This window comes from Nerophis lumbriciformis, linkage group LG08 (genome assembly GCF_033978685.3).
Source record: "Nerophis lumbriciformis linkage group LG08, RoL_Nlum_v2.1, whole genome shotgun sequence".
In the NCBI taxonomy this organism is placed as follows: Eukaryota; Metazoa; Chordata; class Actinopteri; order Syngnathiformes; family Syngnathidae; genus Nerophis; species Nerophis lumbriciformis.
The window spans coordinates 18,041,237-18,060,195 of NC_084555.2; the positions used below are offsets into that span (position 1 = coordinate 18,041,237).

Below are 18,959 nucleotides of genomic sequence, written 5' to 3' on the forward strand. Positions count from 1 at the left end.
TCCCCAGACCTGATTCTGATCATTTGGATGGGTGGCCAAATACTTTTGGCAATATAGTGTATATCTGGCACCTAATCGACATTTTGCTCTGCTTCTTTGTTGGTGAAAAAAGTGAGTACCGCTGATTTCTCCGCTGGCCGGGTATGGCTGCGGTGCCATTGTCTGCTTTCGTAAATCACAACTTGTGATTAAATACTTGGGAGTAACAAGTGAGTATCCAATCACAATCACGTTCAACATAAGGCCACCTAGATGGGCTACTGTCAACAACTCATGATCTGATGTCCTCCGTTCATTTACACCGCACAACCAACGCTAATGTTGATTCATACAGCGCTGGCAACAAGCTAGCTGAATTCTAATTGGATAAAAGCTCCAACTTAAAAACAGCCAGTGTTGGGACTAACGCGTTACTAAGTAACGCGTTACTGTAACGCCGTTAGTTTCGGCGGTAACTAGTAATCTAACGCGTTATTTTTTATATTCAGTAACTCAGTTACCGTTACTACATGATGCGTTACTGCGTTATTTTATGTTATTTTTTATGTAGTATTGGCTAGAAACTGAGGATCTGATCGTGTTTTATGGTTGGGAGTGGATTCCACATTGAAGTGGCATAGAAAGAGAATGAGTTAAGACCTTTGTTAGTTTGGAGTCTGGGTTTAACGTGGTTAGTGTTAGTGTTAGTGTTAGTGTTATTATGCTGTTTGTTACTTATGTATGTTATGTTGCAGCTATTTAAAATAGTTTTGTCAATTTGTTCTGGCCTGAAATAAATTGGCCCTTTGAAACATATCTTTGTCTTTGTGTGTTGTATGTACAGCACATTGCTTAGCAGAGTTCAGTGATGCAAATGTATGTCAAGTTGATCAACAGATTGTATTATTCTCCAGTGCAATAACAGTACTGAAATGAAGGCTAAAAGGGCATTAATGGGAGCTTTAAAAACAAAAAGTAGAAGAAGTAACTAAATAGTTACTTTTCACAGTAACGCATTACTTTTTGGTGTAAGTAACTGAGTTAGTAACTGAGTTACTTTTGAAATAAAGTAACTAGTAACTGTAACTAGTTACTGGTTTTCAGTAACTAACCCAACACTGAAAACAGCCACACTGAAGCCTAATATGACATGAAGAGAATATGATGAATACTTTTATATATTTATGAAAAGTAAATTAAAAATTAAATTAACTTTTATTAATTTATGATCATGATTTATGGTAAGCCTGCAGAGAAGGTCTTGCTGGCTCTGATGGCACAAAACTGCATTATAGATAGGTCTGGATGATTATTTTGATTGATTTTGAAATCACGATTAATAACACGATTACTCATTAATTTGAAAAAACAAATATTTATTGTACTACCAAAACTCACTTTAAATAAGATTTAAAAGAACAAAGGATATGCACTAGGGATTAATAAACCACAACAAGTAAAATAATAATAACGGTAACAACGATAAATTAAAAACAACTATCGCTTGTATTCCGACACGTGACTTCTTCCCGAAAGTGAAAAACAGTGGTGGTCAACTAAGCCAAGATGGCTGTTGTGCAGCAAGCAAACTATCAGAGTACACAAGAGGCCTAAAGCTTCCTGCAAAAGGCAGATACAAGCAAAAAATCTAATGATGCAATTAAATAGATCCCTATACTTTATCAAAAAAAGATTTGTTGAATGATATACAGGATTATACATTGGTCGCTTTTCCCAGACATGTCAAACTATTTTGTGCTCCAATTTGGTACCAAGACTCTCCTGGATATACCGGTATATGCATCGCTTTTGCTCGGATAAAGTTGCATTTCATGATTTAACTTAGCATTTACAGCCATGTTTGTTGCATGCGCCGTTAAAAAGTATGCATGTTTTTTCCCGTGTTTATCAAGTATAGATCTCAATGTTGTGCATGTGCTGAAATATTCATTTATGATTGCTGCCTAGCTTAACTCTTTTAGGTTTTGCTCACATTTGCTTTCTTTTATTTAGACACACCGAGCAGGTGTTTTTCAAAACACTCATAGAAAACATGTGTTTAACAAATACAAATAATATCAAGATAATACTTAAATGGGAAGTACTAAACATTACAAATATATAAAACAAACTTTTAACAAAGTGATCACTGCAAACTTGTGCATTATTCGACTGTGCTCCCTTGGACTGTAGTGTGCGTGCTACTTTTCCTGTCATCGTTTTTCGTAAAATCTTGTACTCTTCCGCTTGTCTTGATTCCCTCTCGAGCAACTATGACAAAACTTTTATCTTTTTCGCAGTTTGAACGATTCGTACAGCCAAAAACAACAAAGCATAGGGCTTCTTTTTTTTCGAGAATGGCTAAATGGCGCCTAGTACCCATTGAGAACAGACACTGGCTTGACCACCACGCGTATTCAATGAGCCAGACGTTAGTCGGATGTGACGTCATATGCAACCCAGCAACAGCAATATTAAAAAACAATAAAATTGAGTTTTTCCATTTTTAGTTTTTGGAATTCCATTTTTTACTTTTTACGCTTATTTTACACTACAAAGTGTGTGCTTTTTGTGTGAATAACATTTTATAAAATTTCTGTTAATTAAATGCAAAACGCCGCACATTTATTGGTAAATTACATCTTTGGACACTTTTGACCAATATTTTAGGTCAAAGCATAATTGTGTAAATGTATAAAATAGTGTTTTAAGTACATTATGCCGACCCGATGTTGTGCACAGCGCTTTATTGTGAAGGTGGGAAGTGTGCTGCTGTTCTCAGTTTCATAAGTAAGTGGACAACTTGAGGCTGTTAAAAAAAAAAAAAGAGCCTCTTAAATTGCAACTGCTGTCCTGTTTGTACCTTGTTCTTACATCGATGATGTCGTTCACAACAACACAAGCAGATGAGATGTGTTGTGGGTGTGTGGATTGTTTTTGCTAGTTTTAACTTTGTACCAGTGTAGTCGCTGCTTCAAGTGGCCATCTCAACGTTATTTCGTTCAGACGGTGCGGTTGAGTGTTTTGGGATAAATGAGCTCTACCAGACACAACATTTTCCCAAACAAATGTTCCTTCTCACATTGACAGTGTTTCAGGCACATTTATTTCAATTTCCGTGATATTTTGCGTTTAACAGTGGATTCCGTTGTATTGGCCAATTATGTGATTCTCTCTGTCCGGGGTTAGATGAAAGCGGAAATCATATGCCTTAATTTTTTTGTTGAGTTTAGTGATAATTGATCAGGCATACTATCTAGCTCTGAAATCAAATAAAAAGTAGCAACAATGGTGACATCCCAAACTTTTAGTAGACATGCTCTTTTTTCCCCTCGTTTGCTCTTCATCTGTTACATCTTCACAAGCTCAGAAATTTGCATGCACGTTTTTATTCGATTACAATAATTTCATGATCCTGGGAAGCCATAATCAAAATCAAAATCAAAATGTGATTAACTGTCCATCCCTAACATTAGATTTGAAGAGGATGATTAAATATAGAGGGTGCGATGCTACACAGAGGATGAGAAAAAATGTGAATCATACAAACTAAAAGAGATTGGGAGTCACACAAGGACACCACAACAAGCCAACGTCACATCTACTCGGCAGCCTAACCTACAAAGCGCAGCATTTCCGGGGTCGCAGCTCGGCCTTAACGCTATTATCGCTCTGTTCTCCGTCTGTCTTATCAGCTGCTGCAGACGCCTCAAACACTGAGGATTCCTTAAAACAAGGACAAGAGGTGGGGGTGATAATGAAAGAAAGAGTGAGGGATAAAAGAGAGAAATAAATGGTATAGAGGGGGAGGGGAGCGTGGAACAGAAATAGAGAAAGAGTGCTTGAGGGGGCGCAGTGTGTTGGGATATGGAGCAAATTAAAAAGTAAGCAGGTTGTGAGTTTATTGAGGGGAAAATGATGGAGGTCAAAGATGCAAGATTGAACTAAGTGCTTCTTAATTCAGATTGGGGGTTTGTATTTGCACACAGGAGGGGGGGGACTCTGCATTATTCATAATTAAGCTTGCAAGGAAAAATAATAAAGTAGACAATGTCTGTGGCCCATATTATGTACGCTCGATCCCAAGATACTACTGATTGATGACACAAAAGGAAAATATGTTCTAATGATGGCATTGAACGAGGGCGTCTCACTGCACAATATTTAACTTTCAATTTTAGATTAGAGTGGGACTTTATGGAACGTAAGTAAACCTTAATCAATTATGGATTAAGCTTTCTATTTAGATTATCTCTGGATAGATGAAGCTCTTAAGACCGAACATAAAATCAGTCACCGAGTACCAGCAACATTTCTAAGAATGAAGATATTGTTTTAATGAAAGTAAAAGCAGCAGCAATCAAAAAGGCAGCAAAACCTAATAGCGAACCCTCTTCCCATTCAAATAGCAAAAAAAATGATAGCAAAACAAAACCCATCCATCCATTCATCACCCATCCATCTTCTTCCGCTTATGAGAGGTCGGATAGCAGGGGCAGCAGCCCAAGCAGAGAAGCCCAGACTTCCCTCTCCCGAGCTACTTTTTCCAGCTCATCCCCGAGTATCCTGAGGCATTACCAAGCTGCCTGGGAGATATAGTCCCCCCAACGTGTCCTGGGTCTTCCCTGTGGCTTCCTAACAATCGGACGTGCCCAAAACACTTCCGCAGGGAAGCGTTCGGGAGGCATCCTGATTTTTTTATGAAGATGTGGTCCTGCTGGCTTCATCCGGCCAGGATCTGCAGTTCTCACTGGATAGGTTGATAGCCGAATGTGAAGTGACTAGGATGAGAATCAGCACTTCCAAGTCCGAGTCCATGGTTCTTGCCCGGAGGAGGGTGGAGTTCCGTCTCCATGTTGGTGAGGCGATATTGCCCTAAGTGGAGGAGTTCAAGAATCTTGGAGTCTTGTTCACGAGTGAGGGAAGAGTGGATCGCAAGATGGACAGGCGGATCGATTCGGCGTCTGCAGTGACGCGGACCCTGCATTAGTTCATCGTGGTGAAGAAGGAGCTGAACTGGGAGACAAAGCTCTCAATTTACCGGTCAATATACATCCCTATCCTCACCTATGGTAATGAGCTTTGGGTTATGACCGAAAGAACAAGATCACGGGTACAAGCGGCCGAAATGAGTTTTCTCCGTCACATGGCGGGGCTCTCCTTTAAAGATAGGGTGAGAAGCTCTGTCATTTGGGAGGAGCCAGATGAGGTGGTTTGGGCATCTGGTCAAAACAAAACCAATATGTTGAGATTCAGTATATGAAGGTGTTGTTTGCCACCAAGCTTTACCGATGTTATGTTATGATACATTTCAAGCAGACATGAATTTGAAACAACAGAAATCAATCGCTACAAACATTCGAATGATCAAAACCCACATAATCTGCAAGTAATCGCTGATAATTCTTCAATAACTAGCATTGAATAACTATTAACCATACCCTAAAAACAAGAGGGTGAAGGAGACGTATTGAACACAATTTGCCATGGTGTCTAATTGTACTGCATCAAATATTTAGTTTTTCTCATTTAGCTACACGTAAGTTAACATGTTGGACGCAGCTTTCATTGTCACTCAGTCAGTAACATAAATCAAAATATTATGGGTGGATTTTGATGAAACTTTCAGGAAATATCCGAAATTGGATAAGAAAAAAGTGATTGGTTCTGCGCTCCCCAAGTGCTTTTCTAGTTTTATTTGGGGAGACATTTTTTAAACCAATATCTCATTTTGGAACTCATTCAGACTATGCAAGTGAACCTAATATGTTGGTGGTCGGTCAGTATATTATTACACAATCTCATCCAGACATGCACCAGCAGATCTATTCAGCTGTGAAGCAGAGAGGATTATGGGAAACAACAAGGTATCCTTTGTGACCAATGTGGCATTTGGTTGCGGGAATTCAGGTAGGGCGCTACGTTGGAAAACCCACATAAAACAAGATTAAACCTTGACCACCAGCGGTGGACATTGCTCCTTTTTGGCATTGATGGCTGAATGTAGATAAAGTAAACAAGATTTGCCTTCGAACCCCTAAAAAGCAATAACTTCTGGCATGTTTTGATTCATACAATTGAACGCATCCACTCATCCCCATCCACAGTTCAAAACACACAAACAAAGGACGCCCCTTTGTGTTTTGTTCTCAGAGCCATGTAGGTGTTATGTCTAAAGAGGCTCAGATTATTGTAAATCTCATTCTGGCGCACATTTGGGATCAGGATAAGCATCTGATGCGTTTTTGTGTGTGTGCATACCTTATTGTGTCCTCCCACCACCAGCAAACAGCAGGTCCCCTAAATGCACTAGCAACACAGTGGGTGGCAGGTGGTGGGACAACTTCTGCTATGGGCCCTCTTCTCCAAAGGCCTCCCCTCCCTACTGTTTCCCCTCCAGCTATCACACACACACACACACACACACACACACACACACACACACTTAGAGAATAAACACAGTGTACATGATGATATCCCACTTTTTGCAACAAATAGTGGAAATCTAACAATCATATCTAACAAACACACACAACCTATGAGACCAAGAACAACCAAAGCAATTAATTTTTCATCATACCGACTCATGGTTTATTTGATACGTTTGGTATATTTCTTGTGTACTTTTTAAACATTGATATTAAACGTCATGCCTTTGCCTCGCATCATTAGGGTGAGGTGTAGGAGGTTGTTTAGTACTTCAACTAGCATTAATGTTAAACAATATACATTTTTATCATCCAAAGCAAAACACAATAAAAAAAAACTAATACTTTTAATGGAAAATGCTTATTATAGGTTAAGCTCCAAGGTAGCTATTAAATGTTGTGATCAGGTTTGTTAATGTTTGCTTTCCAGAGACAAAAAACTGCTGACTGCATGTATCCTCAGATGATCGGTCAGTCTGCCAGTGGGTTGGGATTAAACACAATCAAATCTAGAACGAAGGAGCAAACAGGGTCAATCCTTGGGATGATCCAGCCACCATCTGTGGGCTGTACTGGGCAATGGGCTGGTTAACTCTTTACAACAATAATTCACTCAACCTGTGGCCTCTATGATTGATGAACACTGAATTTAGACAAAGCCCAGGTTGTTTGTTTTTTAATTAAAGCTGTGGCTGCTTTGTACATGCTGGTAAAATAATACAACTGTGGTCCTCGTTTTATGACATTTTGTGTTATGTTTTGAGGTTACAAGCGCACGCCCATAAATTACTAATACCGCATGTATACAAAATGACTTGGGCACTATAAACATAGTTATACTGCTTTTAAAAAAACACTTTTAAGGCAATAGCTACACAAGAGTGGGTAATCCTTATTTAATCAGTTTGGGATTCAGATTTTAGAGTCAAAAACCCCTGATTTAATAACATTATACATTCATGAGCTACAACACTGACTGTAGTAGAATACAGTCGTACCTCAACTTACGAGCTCAATTAATTATGTAATGGAGCTCTTAACTCAAAACCCTTGTATCTCAAGTCCACGTCTGCTATTGAAATTCATTGAAATCAATTTAATTGGTGCGTGGCCCCCGCAAAGCAGCACAATTTCAACATGTAACATGCCTTTTGAAATGAAAAACAAACTTTCAGATCATAAATATTGTAAAAAAAACAATACAAACAATGTATTACTAACAACTACAGTAGTTCTATGGAGTAATTTAATAATAAAGTACTGATTTACCTTGGAGGTTAGACAGTCGTTGAACTGTAATGCTAACGAGGGGAAATTACACTTCAACGACTGTCGTTGCTTTGACAGTAGGATTGCTCGTTTGCATCAAAACAGTTGTTTTTCTCACTACAATAGGGCGAAACCACCCTTGCCCAGGCACACCCTCCTGGTTTTGGAGTATAAATAGTTGGGGTTTTGGCACCAGCCGCTAGACTAGACCTGACCAATCTAGGTCTAAGACTAGAACTGACCAATCTAAGTCTATCAGCATAAACTGATGAAGCCTACTCGGACGAGAGGCGAAACGTCTTCTAAGACAAACCAACGAGTCCAGCGATCGATTGAATGCCCTGAGATGACAAACAAGAAGTATGTATTATTCTGCAAAAATGTATAAGATGTAGAACACCATAGCATATGCGGTCCTCTCCAAGGTTTCTCATAGTCATTCACATCGACGTCCCACTGGGGTGAGTTTTTCCTTGCCCTTATGTGGGCTCTGTACCGAGGATGTCGTTGTGGCTGGTGCAGCCCTTTGAGACACTTGTGATTTGGGGCTATATAAATAAACATTGATATATTGATTGATTGATTAAGCTTTAATGAATACTGGTAAAACTCAAACAATCAATGTGTTAACACCGAAATGTCGACCTTTAATACTTTTCATTTTCACAAAAATAAGATCTATACATCACACAGGCCTCTCCATATCTAATCTATATGTTAATGAGCCCCAACCTGGATGCTGAAAATGGTGTAATTCTGGACTGCAGCCACACAAACTCATGTAACACTGCATTATACACAACTAAAATACATATACACGGTGATCTTTGAACTCTGTGGTGTTGTTTCTGAGAGAGAGAAAGTATATGCCAGAGTGTACAAAGACTGTGTTCTTTCAAGCGGTGACAACATTAATCACATCTGACTTGGCTGCTGAAACATCCATGTACACCCTCCCCCCTGTTTCCTGAACAGCCAAGAAGACCCTTTTCTCTCTGCAAAAGCTAAAACAGGCACAAACAATACAATCCTCATACAACACTATCTCGATATTGTCTCCCTTCCATATCTCCTGGGGTTAATAATAACATCCATTCTTATGTTTTTATCTGCACCTTGACTAAAGTCTAAAATAAACTGCTGTATAAGTGCAGGTGCAAACATACAGTTTGTTGAGAGAGGGCATAGAACACGTCAGCAATAATGACGTCAAGTAAACAAGTGTCACTAGCATCTGACTGCCAAGGGCTGTCAGTCATAAGCCCCTCGTCATAAGCCCCTACTAATGCTTCTACGGTATATGTGTCCGTTAAATGACAAACTGTAGCTGTTTTTAGCTTTGCTTAGCACACTCTTCAACTGAATTGTTTTCTCTCAGTCACACTACTGATTTTTTTTCTCTCTCATTCATACTACTGAAATCCACTCACACACTACTGAAATCCTTTCATGCACACTACTGAAATCCTCTCATACACACTACTGAATATTTTTTCTTTCATGAACACTACTGAAATCCTCTCATTCACACTAATTATTATTTTTCTCTCATACACACTATTCAATTGTTTTCTCTCATACACACTACTGAATTTTTCTCTCTCATACATACTACTGAAATCCTCTCACTCACTACTGAAATCCTTTCATACACACTACTGAAATCCTCTCATACACACTACTGACATTTTTTTCTCCCATACACTACTGAAATCCTCTCACACACTACTCCTTGCATACACACTACTGAAATTGTTGTGTCTTACACACTACTGAAATCCTCACCTATATACTACTGATTTTCTCTCTCTAATACACACTACTGAATTTTTTTATTTTTTTGTGTATAAGAGAAAAACATGTCAGTAGTGTGTATGAGAGGATCTCAGTAGTGTGCATGAGAGGATTTCAATAGTGTGTGTGAATGGATTCCACTAAAATGGAAGGCATTTAATTTAAAACGGAAGGCATTTTAAAAAGTGCCAGCCACTTTTCAGCCAAGTTGTTCGCGAACAATATGTCTGCCCAACTTCCGACAAGCATACTTGCCAACCTTGAGACCTCCAAATTCGGGAGATGGGGGGAGAGGGAGGTTTGGGGGCGGGGTTCAGGTGTGGGGGCGGGGGGTTTGGTGGTAGCGGGGTGTATATTGTAGCCCGGAAGAGTTAGGGCTGCAAAGGATTCTGGGTATTTGTTCTGCTGTGTTTATGTTGTGTTACGGTGCGGATGTTCTCCCGAAATGTGTTTGTCATTCTTGTTTGGTGTGGGTTCACAGTGTGGCGCATATTTTTAACAGTGTTAAAGTTGTTTATACGGCCACCCTCAGTGTGACCTGTAAGGCTGTTGATCAAGTATGTCTTGCAGTCACTTACGTGTATGTCTATAAAAGCTGCATACAACATGTGACTGGGCCAGCTGTTTGTATGGAGAAAAAGCGGATGCGACGACAGGTTGTAAAGGATGCTAAAGGCAGTGCCATCGAGGCACGCCCTCAATATTGTTGTCCGGGTGAAAATCGGGAGATATTCGGGAGAATGGTTGCCCTGGGAGATTTTCGGGAGGGGCACTGAAATTCGGGAGTCTTCCGGAAAAATCGGGAGGGTTGGCACGTATGCCGACAAGTAGACTAACCGAGGCAGCAGTTTGGCTTTGTACTATGCTGGCGTCAGCGGAGAATACAAGAACACTATCAAATGCGACAACAGACAACCGTTGCACCCCCAAGCCGCGACACCTGAGCGGTCACACAGGGTTGCCTTTCCTCTCCTGACAACGAACCAACATAGCGCCGCCTGCTGCAGCTCTAGAGAGCTCTGAGAGAGCGTGCACCGCAGCATTATCAAGCGCAACATTTTAGCCCATCATTTTATTATAACATAAAAAATATAACTCACTAATGACAAAGAAAAATAAAAAGGGTATAAAGCTTCCTACATTATAAAAAACAATTGCATCAAAGAAAAATCACTATGTAATGTGTGATATGATGCTTTCATTTGCTTTTTGTTTTATTTTTTAAGTGTTATAATTCGCACGTTTTGTTTCTTTTGGTTTTTCTTTCTTTGTTAGTGTTGTTACAATATATTGTTTATTTTTTTTAAATGGTGACGAAAATAATTTGTGTATACTAAGTTTGAAAATGTTTGATGACATGTTTCTTTTTATTCTCAGATTGTTAAAATATCTACAATATTTTTATTGAAATACATTTGGGGAAAAACATGCTCTTCCCTGTGTGAAGTTTTCCTGCTTTAATCACATAACAGAAAGACCTTCCTGTGTAACTATATGCTCAATATTCACCACTGAACTGTAATAGTTCAACTTTCTATATCAGACCATTTTAACTGCATTTTACTAAAATGTGTGAGAGGATTTCAGTACTATATGTGAGAGAATAATTTGTCAGTTGTTTATCCATATAGCCATCCATTTTCTACCGCTTGTCCATTTCGGGGTTGCGGGAGGTGCTGGAGCCTGTGTGAGAGAGAAATTTCAGTAGTGTATGCAAGAGGTAATTTTCAATAATGTCCCTAACGGCCCCTCATATATCTATAAACAGTTACACACAGAATGGGAAGGCTGCTAAAAATTTGCGTAATTGTTGTTAAGACACTCCATTTGACGTCAGTGAGTTGTTTAAAAGTGATGCAGTCCCACCTCTTCTGAACCCTTTAGTAGAAAATAAAAAGTTACAATTTGGCGGGGAACCCTAAGTGACAGTTGTGTCAGTGCCAAGCCATGTCTCATTTCTTCTGTTATTATTTATATTATCTTCTGTGTGTTCTCTCCTGAACAAATTGCCATTGTATCATCTGCAAATAATAATAACTTTAAGTCCTTTGTAACTTTACAAATGTCATATATATATAGAGATTGAACAATTTTGGTCCAAGTATTGATCCTAAGATACGCCACAAGATATTTTCAGCTCTGTGTATCAATTGTATCAAACATTAAACAAGTTTTGTTTACAAGACAGAGAACGTTTAAAAGTGCCATGTTGATGTTGACAGGTGGAGGAGTGGATTGTTGATGTTTGGGGAGATTTATGAGGTGGTGAAAGTTGACAGAATGTGTATGGAGGTGTCTGGTGTACTCATGTGTTGTAATGATGACAGGGATGTGTGAATAATTGTTGTGAATCCAGTGTATGGTGGTCGGAGGTGGAACTAAATCAGTGGGATCTAGGACCTGAGCTGGTGCACGTGTGGGGAGATTGGCAGACAGTGTGTGGATTCCAGCTCTGTTTAAATGGAGACCGTCTGGCCCAAAGAGATGTTGTCTCTACCAAAACACATCAAAGTTGTCAATGAAGCGACATGCAGAAGAGAGCCAGGTGTCGAGGCTAAGCAGCCTTCTGAAGTTGCATGGTGGGGGTGAGACTGGAGATGAAAGTGTTCACTTGGAACTGTGTAAAGGTGTTGAGGGATGGATGAAGTCCTGCTTTAGATTCGGACTGCTGTCTGCGAATGTCGTTTGTCCCTTCGTGTATAATGATCCTTGTCCATCATCAATTTGGATCAAATTTTTAATGTGTCCAACCACACTTCCTTTTTCTTCTTCTTTTGTTTAATGGCGGTTGTCAAGCAACCTTCTGGTGTGCATTACCGCCACCTACTGAAATGGAGTGTGGGCCGAGGTGGAACCCTACTCTATATTCTTTTATTCAACCCAGTTTTTTTTAGATATGTGTATAATGCTTTATAACAGTGACGTGCGGTGAGGTTCAAGGGGATGGGTCAAATGCAGAGGACAAATTTCACCACACCTAGTGTGTGTGACAATCATTGGTACTTTAACTTAACTTTAACTTTACACATACAAACTGTAGCACATAAAAAAGCACACTTAATAAAAAAAACGTTATTATGGTCTTACCTTTCCTTATAAATGAAGTCCATGCGCCGCTCCTTCTGAACAAAAGCATTGATAACTTGTTTATAGAAGTCTTCCTCATCTTTCTTCAGTTTTAAAAGTCTCTATTTCTCGATGGAGATCTTCCTTTAATCATTATTTTCTGCTTCGAATGAAAGTCCAGTTTAGAAAACTGTTTTATTTTAGATATGTAATCCTCCGTGTTAAAAGTCCAGGCGAGAGGAAAAAATAAACGATCGCTAACTGTTGCTGCTTGTTGTCACTTCTTCTGCAGCCGAGTAGTCGCAAAAATTATCCCTGGGATCACTAGCGCCCTCTACCACCATGAGGCAAGAATACTGCGAGCCTCAGCCAGTGCGTCTTCGCAGCCGTTTTATGATTGCTCAGCACAAGAAATACATTACACACATACAGTTGTTGACAAAATACACTGTACATTATATATCTCAGCTAACTAAACTATGGAAATGTATAATATAATTCATATAGCAATACGGTCTCACTGCACAGCAGGCCAGCAGTTAGCCGAGTCATTGCGCAATCCATGGTGAGGCTCAACTGGCTGCTGATAACCGCAAGTCTCTTCTCAGTATTTGAACGGCAAATGTGAAAATTCAGCGATTTTGAATAAAAATAATCTAAAACTGGTGAAGTTAAATGGAAAATAACGTTATAGTATAATCACTGGATACATATAACAATTTAATAAAAAAAAAATTCTTTTTACATTTTTTTCTTTCCATGATGGCACGTAAGGCCCCGCCTCACCTGCCTCCCCTGACTGCAAGTCACTGCTTTATAACCTATATGTGTTCTGAGTGAAATCCTAAAATATCTTCCACTGCTAACCTAATCTTCTCTTTCGCTAACTTACTTTCCAGTATTTCCCTTTCTCTATTGTATTTCCTACAATGTATTAAAACATGTCCTACACTTTCTCAGAGCAATGTTACCGATCACACTTCCGTCTTCTTTCCCGCCATTTCTACTCCCCTCCTCGCTGCTTTCAATTACACACAAGCTGGGGTTACATTGCCCCCTGCAGTTTGACTTGTGAAGTACTGCCAACATTTCAATTCAATAATCTAAATTGGACAAAATTAGAAAAATAGATGATTCTTTGGATAATTAAATGTGTCATTGATTAATCATAATTGGATTGATACATAATTGTGCTATTAAATATGTCATTAATTTATTTAGTGCAATTTAGTGTGTTTGCCTCACAATACAAAGATCGGGTTCAATCCCCGGGTTTGGAGTCTTTCTGTGTGGAGTTTGCATGTTATCCCCGTGACTGCGTGGGTTCCCTCCGGGTACTCCGGCTTCCTCCCACCTCCAAAGACATGCACCTGGGGATAGGTTGATTGGCAACACTAAAATTTTCCCCAGTGAATTAATGTGAGTGTGAATGTTGTCTGTCTATCTGTGTTGGCCTTGTGATGAGGTGGCGACTTGTCCAGGGTGTATCAGGCTTTCCGCCCGAGTGCAGCTGTGATAGGCTCCAGCACTCCCCGTCATCCCAAAAGGGACAAGCGGTAGGAAATGGATGGATGGATACAATTACATTCATATTTCATGATTTAATTATTTATAAAGTTATTTCATGATTTAATAATTATTTCATTTTGTAACAATTTATTTTATAATTTAACTAATTATTAAAATTGTTAAGCAATTATTTAAAGATGTATTCATTTATTAAATGGTGTCCCATTTCATCCATTACGATCAGGGGCGTAAAAGTGTGAGGGTAAATTAGGATTTTGTAATAATTGAGCGGGTGGTGGAAGAGAGTCATTTAAAGGTGTAAGTTATGAAAAATGACATCACAATTGTTAATATAAAATAAATATAGCTGTGAATGTTAAATAATGAGGTTGCTTGAAACAAATTAAGAACGTCTAATATCAACATCACCTATCAAAAATGCAAAATGGTTTGTTTCACCTGGATAGTGCAAACCTAACGTTAGACACTTTACTCAACACAGCTATCGTAAGTTTGTCATCAAAGCTCACATTTAAGCATTCAAGCACAGCACGAGCATTTTGGGCAAGGACGACGTGATAGAAGAAAAGATATAAATACAGCAATATTTTGTACCATAATAGAAAATGATGTCATGTTTGACTTTTGCATCTCATTTCCCATTACTGTGGGGCGTTCAAAGACACTCGATTAAAGTTACAAGTAGAGCCATCACTAGTTTTTAAGGACAGGGGGAGACGTAAACCCCTAGAGATGCACTATCCCATCCATACAAATAATATAATCATAATAATGATTAAGTGTTATTAATATTCCTATTTTCCACTGATATTACTCAGTGAATCAGCTTTACACTCTGAAGTAAAGGTAAACTTGACATATTTATAATCCTATATAGGTGAATAATGAATGACAGGTTATTTGATTATTTGTATAATTTGTTGGCAGTTTTTTGTTTTAAAAAAACAACAAAAATACTAAACTTTATTTTCTTTAATTATTTGGAGAGTGTTATCTAGATATGTTCTAGATATGTTATATTGAAATATTCAAAATCCTAATTTAGGTTTTTATATGTGTAAAGATGGTTTTAACCAAATGTGTGCAATATTTTGTTTTTCAGGCGGATTGGTGCGGCGTCTTCAGTAATGCAGACGCTGTATCAATCCGTTGTGGTGAAGAAGGAGCTGAGCCGGAAGGCAAAGCTCTCAATTTACCGGTCGATCTACGTTCCCATCCTCACCTATGGTCATGAGCTTTGGGTTATGACCGAAAGGACAAGATCACGGGTACAAGCGGCCGAAATGAGTTTCCTCCGCCGGGTGGCGGGGCTCTCCCTTAGAGATAGGGTGAGAAGCTCTGTCATTCGGGGGGAGCTCAAAGTAAAGCCGCTGCTCCTCCACATCGAGAGGAGCCAGATGAGGTGGTTCGGGCATCTGGTCAGGATGCCACCAGAGCGCCTACCTAGGGAGGTGTTTAGGGCACGTCCGACTGGTAGGAGGCCACGAGGAAGACCCAGGACACGTTGGGAAGACTATGTCTCCCGGCTGGCCTGGGAACGCCTCGGGATCTCTCGGGAGGAGCTGGACGAAGTGGCTGGGGAGAGGGAAGTCTGGGCTTCCCTGCTTAGGCTGCTGCCCCCGCGACCCGACCTCGGATAAGCGGAAGAAGATGGATGGATGGATGGATGGATTTTGTTTTTAGTGCATGTAAACATATCAAGTGTGTATGGGTACTAGACAGGTCTTGTGTACGGGGGCCCAGAATTTGGTGCTACACCCCTGATTACAATAATAAATCTGATTTTAAAAAAAGAGCTTCCTTAAAAAAAAACCTACCCATACAAAAATGTTAATATTCAGAGAAAAAATTAAGCAATCAATAATTGTCATAATTAATAAGCAATACTTTTTCAGACATAGGCCTTTTTACAGATTTCCCAATGGTGTTTGTTTACATTTTTGACAATAAAATATTAGTTTTTTTACTTAATCACATCGTAATGAACTGTAAAAACAGACTATAAATGGATTTGGAGATGGATGGGATAATAAAGTAAAGTGGCAACAGAAGGATACACAAGTCAGAGTCAGTGAAAGGCTGAGAAACAGTAACTTTCTATTCCCTCAGGATTGTTCCTTTTAATCTGTCAGTTGAGGCGTACAGAGATTTAGCTCTCCTTGCAACATGGCTGCTCATGTGGAGATTTAACCTTCTCTTATGGTTGACTGAAACAATGTACAAGTCATCTTTCTCACATTGAGACTAACACACAAACTAGATGAACATAAGAAGTGTCCTTAATAGAACAATATTGCAGTCTAAAACACATTTGTCAATATATAAAGTATCAAATAATTATAGTTGCATATTACAGATACAAAGTTAACATGACAGAAGACTACTAGAAAGTATCCAGTAACAATGGGGTCTGCATCATTCAATTTACTGCATAATGAGCTTAACCTAATCATTGTAGCCACTAGGTGCCACTAAAACTACAATTTCCAATCTACTTAATCTTAAAGACAGGTGTGTTTTTTTAGTAATGTATTTTAGTGAAGTCATTTACAGAAAGTACAAACGTAAACATGGTAGCAGCTACACAACATCTTAGCACACAAGCTAGACAAACATAATAAGTGTCCTTAATTGAACAATATTGGAGCCTAAAACACATTTGTCAACATCAACACGTGTCAAATAATTGTAGTTGCATTTAACCTATTACAAACTGAAAGTATTGATGTACCATATTGTAACTGTATGCATGTTCGAAATAAACTAATACCATAACCACCAGGTGTCACCAAAAAAATGTATTACCATTCCACTTCAACTTAAGGCCAACATAAGTCTATTTCAGACGGTTAATAGTAAACAATTGTATGTTTTTCGTACCTGCAATTGTTCTGTGTTTGAGTAATTCCACTTGATAAAGCATTTTTTAACATTTCCACGCTACAAAAAATGTAAGTGTGTATGATTCATGCTATTATTGTATTGAATCAATATTGATATCGGCCAATATTCAAGGCTACAATGTCTGTATTGTATTGCAAGTGAAAAAGTTGTATGAAGACACCCTTAAAACAATATCAACAATGTGACAATATGAACATCAAAACAAAATATATGTGGAAAAACAAAACATAGTAAAGGATTGAAAAATGCTAGTATCTCTGAAGTCCTCTTTCCTATGTCTGCGTGCACCTCCACTCTGTCCCTCTATCTCAACTCAACTTATCGACCCCACATAGTCTGGGTTCTGTTCAAGGTTTCTATACTGGCATTGAGATTTGAATCAATCCACCCACCCTCTTCTTTAAGATGCTCCTGGGGTTGGGGGGGGGGGGCTGACGACTTGCAGAAGTCCTAACAAATTACATACACATGCGTAGTCCTATATCGCTGGTAAATAGGCTTGTATCAGAATTCCATATGAGACTTACCGAGTGGAAGCCCCTCACAGTCGGACATGGTCAAAGACAGCAGAAGACCACAAACTTTGATTACTTTTAATATGTCCAGTCAACTGTGACAATATGCCCAACACTCTCTGGTGTAACTTTACTTTCACTCCTCCTTCTTTCTTTTGCTTCCTGTCCAGTGTCCACATTGGCCTTTGGACATGCCAGTCAAATATCCCACTCTATGCTATTGGGCAGTATATGTGTAACCAACAGCCCCTCCTTTGGGATACTGTTTCCCCCTAAGATATTACAGGCCTTGAATATGATTTCCCAGCACCAATAAGATCAAATAAACACTTGCAATGTAATGTAAATCCCACTATAGTATCCTTATCTATGATATTTTTCAAAGAGTTCTTTGGATCCAAGTAGGCCCAAAGCTTACATAGCTTCACAAAATCCAATAGGTGTAACAACAAAAATGGTCTATAAGTGGCGCTAGAAACTCAGGAATGGGTAACCTCAGTTTTCCTCAGCTCACTCAAATGGCCTACATACCACAGTCAAGACACATTAGGACAAATAATGTCAATGTTGTGTTTAGTTTATAATGACAAAATCAGGAGTGGCAGTTGTATACCAGGCAAGGAAACATGAAAATGAAACTAAATAATCTACTGACACAAGGAAGGAATACAATTGCAGCCACTTCCTGATTATCTGCAGATTACTGCCCCACCTCGGTGCACAAAAATTCCAAAAAACTCCATTCACTCATTCTTGAGGGACTTTTCAGCATACTCAGCTGACCCTATGTCACCTGACTGAGAGGATTATGGCGAGAGAAAGGTCTGGCATGTGACTGAAGAGGGGTCATGTTCGATGGTTTAGGTTTTAAAAGTGCCCTAATTTAAATCTAGAGTGCCAAAGGCTAGGGAGAGACCAGTCAGAATAAGATGTGTAGTAGGAGGGCTATTATCTGTGCACCAGACCTGTGCTAGCCCCAACCCCCTTGCCTGGATGTAACGCAGCAGGCCAGTCTTCACACCAGGACTGGTTTTGGGTGTTTGATCTCCAGCTCTTGTTTGCAGAGGAGCTTTGCAACCATAACCCCAACCTTCACCCTGTCAGACCTCTTAACGCCTCTTGCTTTGGTAAACAGATGTACGCCGAATATGTTCTCTGTTGAATGCAATATTTCAGCTGAATGAGTGCCTTCATTGGTCTGGGGTTGTGTTTCACAAAGAGTGGGGCGTCGTGATATGTGTGTGTGTGTGTGTGTGTGTGTGTGTGTGTGTGTGTGTGTGTGTGTGTGTGTGTGGTGGTTGGGGGGGGGCGTGAGAGGCAATACTGTATATTTTGACACATACAGACAAATTAATAAACATTCATTTCTGGAGGTTCGTAAAAAATTATGTCCCCTGGAAAAATGTAACTGTGAGCAAGTTCAAAACAGCCACTTTAATGCAGTGTTTCTTAAATAGGTTGTAGTCACCTGACG

At 39.3% G+C, this 18,959-nt stretch overlaps 1 protein-coding gene across 2 annotated transcripts in view; it reads right to left on the reverse strand.

The window, feature by feature from the left end:
• The window catches only part of eml1 (EMAP like 1), a 151,276-nt gene that overhangs the window by 98,794 nt on the left and 33,523 nt on the right, over window positions 1-18,959 (reverse strand). The window contains exon 1 of one of the 2 annotated variants that reach the window (XM_061968362.1): window positions 17,498-17,596. The exons of the other annotated variant lie outside the window; for it this stretch is intronic. Coding sequence (XP_061824346.1) covers window positions 17,498-17,525 — 28 coding nt within the window. The 5' untranslated portion in view covers window positions 17,526-17,596. Of the gene's footprint in view, window positions 1-17,497; window positions 17,597-18,959 lie in introns of those variants that run through there. 2 annotated transcript variants of the gene reach the window in all.